General features: G+C 52.3%; 2 protein-coding genes across 4 annotated transcripts in view; both read right to left on the minus strand.

Moving 5' to 3' along the window:
* Nucleotides 1-183: 183 nt before the first annotated feature.
* On the minus strand, nt 184-4,585 carry ndufb7 (NADH:ubiquinone oxidoreductase subunit B7). Of its 2 annotated transcripts, none has more exons than XM_039772459.1 (3): nt 4,416-4,585; nt 1,392-1,560; nt 184-351 (listed from the first exon to the last, which is right to left on the minus strand). In XM_039772459.1, exons 1-3 carry the CDS (start codon nt 4,486-4,488, stop codon nt 261-263), a joined length of 333 nt encoding a protein of 110 aa, XP_039628393.1. In that variant the 5' UTR covers nt 4,489-4,585; the 3' UTR covers nt 184-260. The 2 variants fall into 2 exon arrangements, with proteins under 2 accessions (XP_039628393.1, XP_039628392.1); XM_039772458.1 differs by lacking the exon at nt 4,416-4,585 and adding an exon at nt 2,346-2,531.
* A 65-nt stretch (nt 4,586-4,650) lies between these two features.
* The window catches only part of zgc:136908, a 30,613-nt gene continuing 19,383 nt past the window's right edge, over nt 4,651-15,880 (minus strand). For both annotated transcript variants that reach the window (XM_039772402.1, XM_039772403.1), the window contains exons 11-18: nt 13,767-13,931; nt 11,957-12,079; nt 11,152-11,364; nt 10,749-10,927; nt 10,444-10,573; nt 9,571-9,729; nt 8,036-8,187; nt 4,651-5,403 (exon numbers count right to left, since the gene is read on the minus strand). In XM_039772402.1, the coding sequence (XP_039628336.1) occupies nt 5,301-5,403; nt 8,036-8,187; nt 9,571-9,729; nt 10,444-10,573; nt 10,749-10,927; nt 11,152-11,364; nt 11,957-12,079; nt 13,767-13,931 (1,224 nt within the window). In that variant the 3' untranslated portion in view covers nt 4,651-5,300. The remainder of the gene's footprint in view (nt 5,404-8,035; nt 8,188-9,570; nt 9,730-10,443; nt 10,574-10,748; nt 10,928-11,151; nt 11,365-11,956; nt 12,080-13,766; nt 13,932-15,880) is intronic.

A 15,880-nucleotide genomic window follows, 5' to 3' on the forward strand; every position in this document is an offset into this window, starting at 1 on the left:
GGTGGTCCCGGACCCCCGCACTGTTAACATTGATAATCAAGAAACTAAAAAAGAACAAAATATTCAAAATCCGAGAGAAGAGTGAATGTGTGCCCACCTGCCACACACAAGAAAAACTAAGTGGCCCGCAGGCCCTGGAATGACAACTGGGGACGATGACCAAGAAGAGCACAGAAGAGCCACTCCAGTGGGCCGACGCTTCCCATTTTTATTTACTGAGTTATGAATGACAAACAAAAGAGACTGGGGGGCCGCGCTGCTCATGCCGCCTCCGCCTGGCCTTCCTCGATCCTCTTCTTCCTCTTGAGCAGGCGCCGCTCCCTCTCGTACTCCTTCATGCGCATCACGTAACTGTGGAGACAAGCACAACAGTGTGAGGGGGGGCTCACCAACTGGGCAGCAGTCAAACCAGACGGGGCAAATGAGGCCACAAGCGCCACCTGAATCAGCCGACACACGGGGGGTCGCGTTTACTCCACCGAATGAGGGGCTTTCTGCAAGGTCCCCACCTCAGGACTCCATGTGGCTGAAGGTGAGGAGGATGACGATAAAAAGCCACCTGGATGTCTCAAGTCACGAGCCTCACAAACGGGCCTTGGGTGAAGTGCGAGACCCCCTTGAACAGGGCCTTTAAAGAGGGGCGACCTGTCACTGACCACCGGCAGTAGGGGGCACATCAGGGGGTGAAGTGCCCACTCGTTGCCTTACAGAGTTAAAGCGAGTGTCATGTGACTGAGCCGTCAGTCGTGGGTGACTTCATCTGCGTTGTCACGTGAACGGCTCCCCTCGGTCAGGGCCTGGGACTCGCGTGACGCCCAATGAAGAAGAAGAAGGGGGACTGGGCACCGCAGCAGAAGACGGGCGGCACAACGTGGAGGCACAAGGGCAGGACTGAAGAAGCCAGCGGTGGGCACTGATTTGAACTGAGACTCTGAAATAAACTCGGGCTTCACGTTACACCGGACTGAGACAGCCAGCTTGGAAATCTCTGGGGCTGAAGGAGCACCGAGGGGCTTTAAGTGGCGCTGGGAAATTGGGGGGGTTTGTGTGCCATCAGTACTGGTGCACCCGGCGAGTCCTCAGATTACACGACAAGAGCCGTTCAGACACCCATATTAAAATGACCCATCATGAATGGGGGTACATGTGTGCTGGACCACCGCCTTGTGCCCACCAGGATAGGCTAGAGCTGCCCCCCACTCAGTGTAAGGTGGGTTTACAGCACACGTCAGGATGGGACACCGCTGTGAGGAATGTGGCATCTCGACGTGTTGCGCCCCTCCAGTAACTCCGCCTGGGCACAAAGCACACGGGCAGCTCTTTGTATGGCAGGGGCAGGAAATCTACTCTGGGCTCTCCAACCCACCCCTTGGTCCCCACCGGTCACTTACTCTTGGTGCTGGCAGTAGTCCCAGTCGTGCCGCTCGTGCTGGCAGGCCATCAGGTTGGGCCAGTTGTCCCTCTTGCACTTCATCAGCTTCATCAGGTGGTGGGCGCAGTAATCCCGCTGCTCCAATGGCAGTTGTGCCAGATTCATCTGCTCCTGTGTGGCCACCATGACTGTGACAAGAGGGGGACAAGACATCAGTCAGCACAGAACTAAGGGGGGACCCCAAGTGGGACGGAGCCCTGGGCTGCCGTGCTGTCCTTGTCGTTTCTTTTCCTCTTTTAATTCGCTTATCACGTCAAAGACTCCATGATGGTAACTCGTGTGATAAACCCTGACAAGGGGACGGGAAATGGACACACAAGAAGACCACGGCAGACTCCAAAACCCACCACTGACAGGACGCCGGCCCATCACTGGTCACATCGCTTTATCATCGGGAGGCCCTGAAGCTGCGACTCCATTTTACAGTGGGGGGTCTCAGACTTGCCCTCAGTGCCAGTTACTGACATGTCACCTGACACAGAGCTCTGAACACCAAGTATGCCTACGAGACCTATAGTGGGTGGGCACGGCCAGGAGGCGCACACCGGAGCCCCATGTCACACGGGGGCTGCACGCACTCACACCCCCCTCTAGGATGGGAGTCGCTGTGATTTACAAGGACGCGATTCTACCAGGAAAGCCCCCTTGGGTGACATAACAGGACAAGCTGAACGGGCTGCCATTCGTGCGTCTGCATTCACAAAAGCCACAAACTCGAGAAGGAGCGACGGGCCACTGCGCCACAGCCTGGCCGGCCTAGCAGGGGTGGCAGCCGGCCACACGCAGCGCGCACTCGCTCTGCCTCCACCTTTCGCTCACATTGCAGGCTTTTTCAGCGTCCCGCGTCTCCCCGACCGCCCGGAGCTGCCCGCACGCGCCGTTAAACCGCCGGCCCCTTCTTAAGGGTCGTCACCTCTCTCTTTTCTCTCGCCAAAGCCATACTCGGAGGGGAAGTCGGACGGCTTCAATGGGTCAGGCTCGGTGTCCCGTTCGGTCACATAGCGGCGAGCGAGGTGGGCTCCCATAGCGGACAAACAAACAGCCGCCACCGCTGAGTGAACCCTCAGGTCACCTCCACGCTAAGCCACTTCCGCTTCCAGGGCAACAAATGGGAAGTGACGTCACGGCCCGCCTGTCCTGTGGTAGAGAGCGCGCAGCCGCCGCTGACGTTCATTTATAAAACCAGAAGGCGTTTATTAGGAGACACAAGACTCCTGTTAGCTCGAGGAGTGTCGGACTGTAATGATTGCGATTCCTCGAGAAGCTCTGAGCCGTTTAAGAAGCTGCGCGGCTTGCGTTAAATGACAAAGGGAGGGGATTTGCCGTCACGGCTGGAGATCTGCGTTGTTAAGGTCGTTGTTTCAAGATGAGCAGCCGGGTGCTGCTTTGTTAAAGAAAGGCGGCCGACGTCCGGCGTGTACTAAATGAACGGATCACACTAAGGTGGTGGCTCGCTCGTTCGCTCGTGTCGTTTTAGAAGCACTGGTGTTAAGTGCACCTTTAGGACAGAATTATCGAAATAGATCGACATTTTGGTTTTGTCCCGTTGTTTTTATTCTGTTTCATAATAATTTATTATATTTTTAAAACATGTTATTCAATTTATTAAAATCAAATCACATTCCATACATGCAAGTCAAATGTGACAAAAAGTAGGTTCGAATAAAACAAAAAGCCAAACTTGTGTCTACAGCTACAAACCTACGTGGATATTTGGGGTTAAAGAAAGAAATATTACGATGAACGACGACCTCCCAGAAAACCCCAACGGCGATGCCACTGCCATTGTTTTATAGACAAAAGGCACAGGTCAGAGGTCCGAGGGCGATTTTAAACGGACGTGAAAGCGGATCTGCGGACCACCTCAGAATGCCGACAGCCCTCCTCTAACTCGGTCCGTCCTCTCGTTTGTATTGGATGACTTGGGGTCTCGCTGCAGACCCCCGGAGCTCTCGGGTGTGCGCCTGCTCAGTTAGGAGTGCCGTCCGGTTTAACCTGATTGGCGAGGCCGGCGTGCTGGGAAGGAAAACTACGAACACCCACCCTGGCAGGGAGCGGGGGCCGTCCTAAACACCCGGCCCGCTGACTGTGGCCGCCGAATCCTTGGGGCTGGGCCTCGTGTGTGTGTGTGTGGCGGGGGAGAGCCAGAGGGGTCCCCGGGGAGTGTCATCAGACACTCTGAATGTTTGATGCCCCCCAGACTTTGCTGTCCTAGGTGACTGGCCCGGAATCACGTAAACCGAAACGTGAAAAGCGAACCTTTACCACAGACGTGTGTGTATCTGAAAGTCCGGAGACCCCCATTACTCTGATTGGGACGTCACTGGGGGTCTCCGGGACTGGGCTGGACTCACTGGCCTTAAAGCGCGTTGACTTGCATTCAAGAGTTTAACTGTAACCATTAGTGTCCCTTGTCACTTCACCCTGGTCCCTTTGCCCCACTCGAAGAGCTCAGCTTAAGCCACCCGTTGGCCTGTACTGGTTGGCACACAGAGGGGTCCATCCTCGCACCCTGGAGTGGCACCAGCACAGCATGATGGTGAAGGTGGCACTGAATACAAGGGGCACCCAGCCGCCAAACACCGTGCGCAGTGCCCTCCTTATTGACACTTGCACCTGAGGACTGGGGGACATTTTGCTCTCACAGCTTTTAAGGTCACAGAGCAGGCCAGGCGTAAATGACTTGGGACAGCAGGGGTCACGTCTGCATACAGACAAACGAGGGGGTCTCCGTGTGTGCGGCGTGTCTTTTGTGTGCCGTTCTGAGGACAGCTGCAGGTCTGTCACCACAGCGAGGACACACAATGGCAAACTAAACCGGAGCACAGAAACAGGTGGGCAAACGTGCTGTGATTTTGCAACATCGGGCGGCCCTGACTTGATGGCTCAGGTTGGAGCTCACAAGACGTGTGGTGATGGCATCTGTGCCCTTTGACCCCGTCATTTGCCCCCACACGCGTCTCTCGTCGGTTTCAAAACTCACCTGCGGCCTCGGCCTTTGTTAGTCGACCCCCGTGGTCTTCACGTCGCCTTCTGCGCCTTACTACTTCCTCCATCTTGGAATGTCGAGCCCGCAGCCTGGGCGGAGGATTCTCAGGTGGGCTCCCCAGGGCATCACTGAGGGGCTTAAAGTGGCTGTCCAGCTGCTGCTGAGCCACACAAGGGGGGCAGCAACATCAATGTGGGGTTTGCTTTAGTTGGACAATCAGACCACCAGAAAAAGTCAAACAGCCCGTTTATTAACAACTTCCACCAAATATTCTTTAATTTGACTAGCAAGCTGCTTGGGCACTCCCACCGTACGGCTGGCAAGCTGTGCGATATGCGTAGACGTGGCATCAAGCGGCGCAGCATGGCAGAGGGTCTCGTGCAGTTCTCCTGCCCTCCGTCACGTCTCTTTGGTTTCGTGATGTGACCCGCTGGCTCCTGTGTCTGGCCGGTGCCCCCTCGTCTCGTCTCGTCTGTTGGGAAGATTTCACGTCGAGCAGCACCTCAGCGCATCACACAATCCAATCGAGTGCCAGCCCGGTGTCCCCTGCCATCAGGTCTGCCCACTCATCTGTGCCCTTTGTAGCTCTGGCTGTTAAAGTTTGGCCGCCGTCCAACATATTGCGAGCCCCTGTATGATGTTGGCAGGAGTGCCAGTTGTGCCCCCCTTATGGCACAGTCTGCGTTCAGCACTAGGAGTGAGGGTCTACACTTGAGGTCGTGTGACATATTGGTGACCGTTGGCAGCAATCAAAGAGAAACGCAGAAAAGAAGAAACCACAAAGTGCAGTTGCTTAAACTAAGAAGCCAAAGAAAAACAAACGGCAGAAAGACGCCCAACGCTGCCCTCCTTCAGGGAGACGCAATCCGGACGCTGGCTTTACTGGTAGAGGTCATCGTCCCCCTCGTCACTGTAGAGGTTCCCCCGGCCTGTGTCTCCCTGCCCCGAGCCAGTGCCCCCCGACTGGGAGCGCGAGGGAAACCTAAAAGGGCAAAGAGGAATACGGTCACTGCTGCGGTGAGGGTCTCGGTGACCACCCTGGGCTGCCGAGCCGCGAGGCCACCTGTCAGGAGGTGCCAGGCTGAGGCTGGGCACATGTCATCTTTGCAAGTCATTTATATGACCCTATTCTGTGGCCCTCGGTGACACTTCGAGATACTCGGTGCCTTAGGATCAAAGGATGGAAAGCGGAGACAGGCTGGCACGGACTTGTAGTGCAGAGTGGGCGGCCAGCATGGGCCGAGGTCACTGGGATTGTCACCGAGTTGTCACTTGTAACTGCCCTTGGAGTCCCCGCAGGATTTTTCGTCCAGTGAGGAAGCTGGCTGGTTTGTGTTCTCCTGTCCTCTGTTGTCAGCGGGCCACCACTCAATGGCATCGTTAACACACAAACGTGGCCGGGGTCACTCGCGTTCATCACCTGGACACTTCATTGTTTTAGTGCGTTAAGGCAAACCCGTGTCTATAGAGGCTGGCATCCAAATGAAGGATGGACATGCCATGAACGATTCACAAGAGGTGGCAGTGCCCAGTTTGGACACTTGCAGGGGAGGAATGACCTTCCTATTGTGGAGAAGGTCTTTATGTTCTGAGGGGACTTCTGTCATGCAATGTTAGGACACCAGAAGTTCTCCTGTTGCACGTCACAGTTGCGAGGAAGTGGAAGGAGATGACGGTGACCAACTGGGAGTGTCACGATGGTGCTGGACTGGCAGAGCTTTGTAAGGCGGTGATTGTTCAAGCAAAGCCATTTGATGGGACCCGACATGGTGTCTGCTGGCCACCGTGTTCAGTACGGTTGTGTCATTTGTAACTGAGTCAGCACTCGGTGAACGGTGTCAGACAAAAACAAACCAAAGTGACGTGGGACCGGTGGCACAAGCAGAAGTGGCTGCCCAGGCCAGAGACAGATGGGCGGCCGACTACTGAAGATGTCCTTTAGCACAGAGTCAGAGCTGTGACTTTCAGTTTTTGAGCACCACAACAGCGGGTTAATGGAGGTGGCACGCACACAGAGGCGGGCATTACAAATGGCTTTAGAGCAAACACCTCTGCTATCAACAGGTCTGAAATGGGGAGCCGACGTTGGCACCGTGCCGCTGCTGTTTGACATATGCAGGCTTTGTATTGCGGTGGGGTCTGCATGCCATCCCTGAGCCCACATAAACTTCCTTTGGGGACCCCCAGTTTTTTGATGTAGCGAGTATGGATGTGACAGTGGATAAGTTCCAGAGGGCATCAGAATTTAGGAGACCTCGAGGAGCTCAAAGTGTACGCGTTACACCACAGAAGAGCGCCAATGTGGGCACCGACTGCGGCTGAAATTCAATGCAAAGGGCACACCCTGACACAAATGGGCACTTAGGCTGTGCCACACAAGTAATCATTTTTGTCTCAGCCGCACACCAGCGACGCCCGCTGAAACGATGAGGATTGTGTTGACGAGCCAAAGGAGCAAACGGCTTTGTGGAAAGCTGCCCACTCCTGACAAAGCAGTCGACGGAGATGTGAAGCAACAAATACAGCCAGTCTGGGCACGCGACCTCTGCCTGTGTGTGCCCGTAGCCACACCATCGGGTGGACGGCACTGTCCTCCTCCTCCACTTCTGCTTACTTTGAATGGCAGCAGCTCAGCCACCTGCTTCTTAAATGTTTTACTTCTTTGGCAGTCAGAGCTGGAGGTGGCAGAGTTAAAGATGCTAAGATTGGCATTGGGTGTGACGAGGATAGACAGACGGATTAGAAATGAGGACAGTAGAGGGTTTGGGGACAAAGCCAGCGAGGTGAGATTGTGTTGGTTTGAAGAGAGGCTGGGTATACTGGGTGAAGGGTGCTAAGGGTAGAGGAGATGAGGAAGGGCTCAGAGAAGGTTCATGATGTGCTAAGAGGGGACAGCAGGTGACGGGGGTGACAGAGCAAGATGACGAGGACAGGAGCAGCCGAGAGAAGAAGATCACAGAAGGCCTGAATTCATTTTGATCTTTCAGATGTGCCAAACCTTTTAACTTTTTATAAAGACGTCTCTCTTTCTTTTTGTCATTTTAAAGCAATTCATCTGTGGCTGCCTACTTTTCAGCAGCAGGCATCACAATATTAATCTCAGGTGCCAACCCCTGTGCCCTGCAGTCATAATGAGGTCTCTAAACGAGGCCGATGTCAGAAAGGGCGTCCGGCTGTAAGTCCTGGCCACTGAAGTGGCAGAGGGGGACGAGAGCAGGTGGCAGGTGACATGGCCTGGGCTCCCTCTCGTCTCCCGCGTCGTGCACCGAGGTTACTGGACGCGAATCAATCGGCAGAGAGTCTTTTGTGTGGTCAGACCTGTGATTTGAGCCAAACTTATAAAATGTGAACTTGTGTACCTAAGAAGTGGCCTCAGCAGAAGCCCCCTGTCGACTTGGGCCAGATGCACATGTGACGTCACTCATGTCAGGCGGGCAGCACCGTATGCTACGCCAGCCCAGAGGCCGTGCCAGCCTGTCCTGTGTGGAGCTGCCTCAACGTCAAGTCCATTTTGGGGTAAAACGCCCAGAGAGCAACAAGCCACACAGACGATTACTCCAATCTGAAGTTTTAAAATGTCAGCCCTCATCCCAGTTACCCAGAAAGCTTCTCACCTGAAGTTGCCAAAACCTCGGCTCTGCTGCAGAGTCTGAGCAAACATCTCATACTTCCTGATGTCATTGTCACTGACGGATCGGCGAGCGAATCTCATGGCCTCTTCAAAGTGATCTCGGCGGATTTCAGGGACGGGATCAGAGTCGTCATCCTAGAGGGGCAAAGAGACATTGTCATTTGCACTGACGTCCTACTGCGGTGTGCCGATCGTGATCTGCGACCTTCACGGTCGGGCTGCTGACTTCACTTGTGCCACACTTTATACCCTACTGCCCTGCATGAACGCCAAGCACACGGCAGCATGACGGAGGAGGAGAGGCGCTGAGGACAAGTGACAGCCACCCGCCGAGAGGAAGGCATGGGGGTTGGGGTCCGCACTCCCTTCTTGGAAGTAACCTCAAACATCTGACATCGTTTGTTCAGAAGTGTAAATCACGTTGAAGGGTGTGACGAATGAAGAGCGCAGCTGAACGTGAGGATGTTTGGGCGCTTGACGACTGTCGCCCCATCTTGGCTAGCGTGAGTGCTGCTCTCATTCTACAGTAAGCCTTAGGGTGTGGGGTCCGAGAGGTGGGCTCACAGGTAAAGCTGGACATCTCGGGTAAGGTGCCACACCTGGGAAGATGCCAGCAGCAGTCGGGCCCACAGCGAGAGCCCAATCTGAAGAGACACCTGGCCTCCTTAAGTTCAGACGTACCTCACCCGAACACAGACTCCCACGCGCCACACTGAACTCGACAGTTTAAGGAGCTGTAATGTGGCACATGCCAAATAACAATTGAAGGCTCTTACGTTGGCAGCAAATCCCCTCATCAGAATCAAGTGATTTCAGTGACGACGGCGGCTCCACGTTACGGCCTTTTACACACCAATCGCATTCTTTAGAAGAAATGGCCTCACGTGAAGCGGCGCACATTCCATCCGTTCACGCCAGTCTCCTTCCAAAACCTGTTCTTGCAGGGATTCATTTTAGAGAGGAAAAGCAGATAAAAAAAAAAACTTACAGATGGCATCATTAAGAGTGCCATGCTTGGAAATGACATCTGGGCAAAAGTGAAACACCACCGTGTGAGGAACAAAGCGGGCAAGTGGCGGTGGTCTTCACTTGCTTTGGCGCTGCTGGACGGATGTGAATGGCACACGGCGCCATCTTGTGCTAAGTCAAAGTGGGTTTCAATTGGGATGCATTCTGTTACCTGGTGACTGGCAGGAAAGCAAACTGATTTGAACAAATGCAGCTGCTGAACTCCGATTCCCAGCCGTATCCCGCACCCCTTCTTCTGCCAGTGAATTTCCCCTTGGGATTAATAAAGTACTTATCTATCTAATCCTGCCAACTACGCTGTCTGTCTGTCTGTCAGTCTATGATATAGTGCCTTTCATCTATCGCTCTGTCTGTCTATACACTGCTTTCCTACTTGGGTCATTGTTGTTGTATTTCTTTCTTTTCCAGAACATTCTGCGTGTTATCCTGAGGAGACTTTACACGTCCCGCCGCCCCTCCACTTCCACGCACGGCAGCGCCCGTACTCACCATGGCCGTGTCGGCGTGTCGCTGTCGCTCGCGCTCCAACCTGATCTCTGCCTCAATGGCTTCTCGGATGGCCAGTTTGCAGGCGCGCTGACAGATTTCGGTGAGGTCTGCCCCAGAGAAGCCCTCCGTTATCTTCGCTAAATAGTTGAGGTCGACATCCTAAAATGAACCAGAGGAGCTGTTAGTGCGAACTCCGTTTCCTGTCTTCAAGTTCCTCTGTGAAGGTTCAACAAAGGCTTTGTGAAAACTGGCAAGTTAGACGTTCCTATCAAATGTCGTATGAAGTCCAGAGCTGGTGCTCCACATGGTGCCATCTCCCGTTCTCTCTGTAATCGCATCTGACGGTCTGTGCTAGCAGAAGGCCGATTTCCTCGCTGCCGTAATTCCCATTCCGTTCTGCGGGTCAAGCTGAGAAAGTTCGGCCTCGGAGGGTAAAAGGCCACCCCGTATTCTAGGCAGCTACGAGAAACGAGATGCAGCAAACGCCTCTCTGACGTTAACCGCTAGCTTTGTAAGATCGGCTCTGACGCTCCACGTATCTCCTCCGTCAGGCCGGCTCAGGAGTGTGTGTGTCTGTCGAATGGAGTGGGCCCAGTGATGAACTGGACGTCATGCTGGTGGCGCGGCCCACACGGTGTGCCCCCTAGTGGCTACTCGCTGTGCACTACAACACATCTTCCTCTTTCCCTTCGTACTCTGAGTGATGTGTTGCATTGTAAAGATTTGTCAGCTGGTCTAACAGATAAATATGGTGGACCAGCAAAGGACACTTCATTAAACAGGCAGTCAGACATGGACTTGTTAAAGATTTAAAGCGACTTCCTTAACGGACGACACGTTACACGTTGGTAAAAGATAAGCGAAACCACATACCCGAGCAATTGGTGATTTTCTTAAGTTGGCCTTCAAAACGGCCACCCTTGACTTTTCATCTGGCAGTGGGATGTAGATGAGCTGGTCAAGTCGTCCCGGTCTCAGGATGGCGGGATCAATGATGTCAGGCCTGAAGAGTAAGAAGGTACAGCGAGTGTTAATGGCATTGAACATGTTAAGTCATGGCACTAAACTCCCCGCCGCTACACTACGACGTGTTTTCAGTACTGGCACAGCTTCACTTATTCTTCTCCATGGCAGCAGCCCTAACACTCTTTGTGCCTTGGCACCCAAACTCTGCTGACCGGTTTGTGGCTCCGATGATGAAGACGTTCTTTTTGTTCGTCATGCCATCCATCTCGGTGAGGATTTGGTTAATGACACGGTCCGCTGCTCCTCCTCCGTCGCCAGCACTGCCACCTCGGGCTTTCGCAATGGAGTCCAGCTCATCGAAGAAGAGGATGCAGGGTGCCGCTTGTCTCGCCTATGGGCAGCAAACAAACAGACTTTTGGGATCTGAACCACATTGTCGTTTCGTTTCGTGATGTTCAGTCCCGCTGACCTTTGTCACCAAATGTAATGTTATGTGTAATTTAGTGCATCACATGGGTACGAATATCTGACTGGCAACGTGCACTCATGTGGTCCTCCAAAGTGACAAAGTGCTCGAGCGTCAGAATGAACGCCCTCATCTGACTCTCGCCTCACCTTATCGAAGACGTCTCGCACGTTGGCTTCCGACTCTCCAAACCACATTGTCAGCAGTTCTGGACCTTTGATGGAGACAAAGTTTGCTTGGCACTCGTTGGCAATGGCCTTTGCTAGGAGAGTTTTTCCGCACCCAGGAGGACCATAGAAGAGCACTCCGCGGGAAGGAGTCATCCCAAACTTCAGGAACTTGTCAGGATATTCAACGGGGTACTGTGGGCAAAGGGACGAAGAGACAGTGAGACAGAGACAAGGGGGCTCCTGGCGGACCTCGCTAGGGTGGCTTCACGAGTAGGATGTGGCCGCGCTCCGGAGGGGACCTCTGCATTTAGGGTGGAGTGCCCAGGAGTCACTTTGCAAAGGGAATTGTGTTTTCCGGGGTCATTCCCTTTCCGACTGGTAACTTGGGGTTTGGCGACTAGGCCTGTGCTTCGTCTTCTGGTGGTGTAGTACGAGTCAAGGATATCATGGGGGGGCGGCACGGTGGCGCAGTGGGTAGCGTGGCTGCCTCGCAGTTAGGAGACCCGTCTGGGTTCGCCTCCCAGATCCTCCCTGCGTGGGTTTCCTCCCACAGTCCAAAGACATGCAGGTGAGGTGCATTGGTGGTCATATATTGTCCCTGGTGTGTGCCCTGCGGTGGGCTGGCACCCTGCCCAGGGATTTGTTCCTGCCTTGTGCCCTGTGCTGGCTAGGATTGGCTCCAGCAGACCCCCGTGACCTCGTGTTGGATTGAAACATGGATGGATGGGAAGGAGGGCTTCAAAGCTAAGCTTACAAATACTGGCGTAAACGCCAAGGCACTCACCTGCACGAGCTCCTGCAGCTCCCTCTTCACCTCCTCCAGGCCACCAATGTCATCCCAGTTTACTTGAGGAACCTCCACAAGGGTCTCTCTGAGGGCGGAGGGGTTACTCTGACCCAGTGCCCACTGACAAGAGAAGAGGAGCACATCAATCAGCTAAATCTTGGGCCCAGCCGGGGGGCAAGCAGCCGACGTTACAAACACTTAACAAAGAACAGACGCGAGGTGGCCACTTTACAGCCTTCCACTTCCTTCACTGAGCAGCAGACTCGGACTCCTTAACTGAGAAGTCATGGCAAACGTTTCCAATTGCAGTGGCGTGTGTGTGTGCTGTAAAGACAGACTGGCAGAACCCACTTGGCACACAATTCCTCTTTCAGTTTCTCCTACTTTGGAACGCACCTTCTGCACCTGACAAATCAAACACAGAGCAGGTGACACCCAGGAGCCATAGTCTGTACCAACTGCCAACCAAGAGGATGGCGCACGTGCGCCCAAGAACCCAAAGGTGAAGCATCTCCTCTTTCTGTATACTCTACTGGCACACATCCACCTCTACTACCCTAATGCTGTAAATAAATCGCATGATTTGGGGTTTGGGTTCCTTTAGTTTATCAGCACACTTGAACCACAACACAGAAGGTGACGGTGATTTCATGGAGACGTTGGCCGCTTTGTGACTCTCGCTCTCCACAGATTATCTACATACTCTGGCTGGAAGGCACAACAGAGAACCAGGGGTGGGCAGAAGTTCAAATCCTCACGCGCGCTCCACTCATTTGGCCACCTTGGCTGGGCGGGCGTCTTACTAATTTTTTCAAATCAATTATTGGCATTGTCAAAGGCGACACAGACAACTGATTAACATCAACCAATCAGTTCTTCTTCTTCATCTCCTCACATCACATACAAGCAAGCCCCAGTGTGCCAGTCTACTGTCAGCCAGACGACACGACCCAAGGGGCCTCTGGCTGCCATTTCTGCATCTTTACTGTGGCAGATCCTCCTGTGCTGGACTGGCAGACCAATTCCAGTAAATCTAAAGGGCACCTCCTGCGAGTCGCCCTCGTCACGGCTCATGGGGGTCTCGGTCCTGATATGATAACAGATGAGCCGTTCACATTTCAGCTCTACTTGGCGTCTCTCCGCGTTCGTCATTTATAACTCGGGTGTAACATTTCTGGTCAGTTCTGCTCCTTCTATGGCTGTCGTCTACACTTTTTGACCCCTCGTGCTCGATGTGCGTCTTCTGAAAGGTGTGAGATAAAAGAAAAGCCAAGGGACTGACAACTCTAGTGGAACTCAATGTGACATTTAGCACAGACGCCTGGTCCGCCATTCCTAGTTCATATGCTGCCTTTATTTATTTCTAAATGGCAGAGTAACTGATAATGAATCTCGATGTTCATAGCTTCACTGCACTTGTCCGTTTATTCCTCGGGATCTTAAATGTGCAACGAGAGCTCTTAGCGGAGACAGAATGGGGCTCAGAGAATCGGCTTGTTTAATTGCACCGCCATCAGAATGAGCTCAACTGACCCTCAGGTTATATTGAAACCCGGAGACATGGCGGACCACCTGTGCCAGGGTCGGCCTCTTCTACTAATAGATGTTCCCACAAGGTACCAGCCTGTAACTGAAAATGGAATCGCAGCCAGTGGCAGCTTCTTGGAGACCATGGTGGCCTTGTTCTCGAGATTTCCCAATGGATTCCTAACGCTTCCTCCCTCCATCTCAGCAGATAAGAGCCCACGTGGCTCGGGTCTCACGAACACATTGCTATCTCGGTGTCACACAAGAAATTCTTACTCACACGGAAGTCGTCCATGGTGACCGCCAGGGAATTGAGGACGTCTGCATCGATGGTCTCATCCTCCAGGTCAATCAGCATCATCTTTTTGCGGATTGCTTGCAGCGCGGCCTCAGAGCACAGAGCCGCCAGATCTGCTCCGACGTGACCGTGAGTCTCGGTGGCAATCTGTGGCGAGAGAACAAACAGATTCACCTCCAGGATGTCCGCTCAGTCCTGCACTCTTCTCCCAGCCCCGTATTGAATAAACAAACAAACCCCTAAAGTAAAACTGCAGCCACCCTGGTACTCCAGATGTGTGTCCTACTTTGTCAAGTCCCCCCCGACTAGTGCAAGATAAGAAGCCCCTTCGCCCAGATCCTCCAAACTAGGTATTTAACAGAGTGCTGGGGTCATTCCCTAGGGCAGGGGTGGCAACTCTGGGACTGGAGGGCCGCAGTGGCTGCAGGTTTTCATTCTCACCCTTTTCATAATCAGGGACGAGTTTTCACTGCTAATTCACTTTAATGGCCCTGTTAGAAGAGTTCAGCCCTCTGAATTGATTCATTTCTTCATTAAATGACAGCCAAGCAGAAATGAGATGAGCAGCTAAACTGGGGCTTCAAACTCCAACCAGTTTCACTCCAGTCACTTTCTTAATGAGAAGCCGATTCTTGCTGTTAAACTAAAGCCGTTATTTAATCCCATGGCTTGCTGCTGCTCTCACTCTGCCACTCTTGTTGTTTTTCAGTTCTTTCTAAGAGCACCAATGTCATGATGTGTTGGTGACCTGACTGAGGTGACCTGACTGAGACCATCACCTCTCTTTAATTTCAGATATTGTGTGATGGGCACAGGGGAGCTGGGCATGTGGTAAACGTTAACATTACACAAAGGGACTGCCTGTCTGTTATACCTGCATTGTTATCACTCTGATATTTAATATTGTGTAATTATATCAGTAAGCTGCTGCTGGAGTGTGGGAATTGGGATTAGTAAAGTATCTATCTGTCTATTACATAGTGTCATTCACTCTATTATATAGTGCCTTTCACTCTTATCTATCTATCTATCTATTATATACTGTCATCCACTCTATCTGTCTATCTATTATATAGTGTCTTATCTATCTATCTGTTATATAGCGCTTTTCACTTCTATCTATCTGTCTATCTATTATATAGTGTCTATCTATCTATCTATTATATAGTGTTTATCTATCTATCTGTTATATAGCACCTTTCACTCTATCATATAGTGCCTTTCACTTCTATCTATCTATCTATCTATTATATAGTGTCTATCTATCTATCTGTTATATAGCGCCTTTCACTCTATCATATAGTGCCTTTCACTTCTATCTATCTATCTATTATATAGTGTCTATCTATCTATCTGTTATATAGCGCCTTTCACTCTATCTATCTATCTAGTTTTGTGTCTCCTTATTGTTTGGCTGCTAATTAAAGAAAAAGAAACAACTACGGGGTCTGAGTCAAGTTAATTAAAAGCAAAAACTGGTCACCAATTAAGAAGATGGTGAGAATGAAAACCTGTAGCCACTGTGGTACTCCAGGCCTGGAGTTTGCCACCCCTGCCCTAGGGGGTCTGGTCAACACTGACTGCATAGCCCCCTGCTGGTCCTGCAGACCTTTTAGGCATGAAACCTAAAGGTGGTCATTTGGCCTGATGTCTGGGGTCTATCTATGCCATCTATGCCATATTTTTTCCAACACATGCCACATGTGACAGGAGTGGAAGCGGGCATGGTGTTCATACAGGTATGGCCTTCTACACGCCACTGGTTTTTAAGGAGAGTCATTTTCTTTTGTCCACTCACATTGAAAGAATAGGCACGCTCCGGATGTTACGTGTGTCTCTAAGTAAAGTCAAGAGGCTACAGTGCCCTGGCACCACCAATCAGGCAGCCCAAAGCTGCTTCTAGCACCCGTCTTAGGCTCTGCAATAGCGCCGCACTCTCTTCTCCGTGTCTGTAAGAGAAACAGGATGAGCTGCAGACGATTCACGTTAACAAGGAGGTGGACTTCATACAGTTGGTGCCCAGTGTTTGCCACACAGCACTAATCTGTATGATGCGGAGGAGGGTCACAATGGTTAAGTTTCACGTGTAGTAGGCA

Source organism: Polypterus senegalus, chromosome 12 (genome assembly GCF_016835505.1).
Source record: "Polypterus senegalus isolate Bchr_013 chromosome 12, ASM1683550v1, whole genome shotgun sequence".
Classification (NCBI taxonomy): Eukaryota; Metazoa; Chordata; class Cladistia; order Polypteriformes; family Polypteridae; genus Polypterus; species Polypterus senegalus.

Bases quoted from the DNA above. Each gene is read 5' to 3' on its own strand.
- ndufb7 (XM_039772458.1), bottom strand. From the start codon at position 2,457: ATGGGAGCCCACCTCGCTCGCCGCTATGTGACCGAACGGGACACCGAG. The intron at 1,561-2,345 runs GTGACGACCCTT...CTCTTGTCACAG, and splicing joins TGGCGAGAGAAAAGAGAGAG to TCATGGTGGCCACACAGGAG. The intron at 352-1,391 runs GTAAGTGACCGG...TTGTCTCCACAG, and splicing joins GACTACTGCCAGCACCAAGA to TTACGTGATGCGCATGAAGG.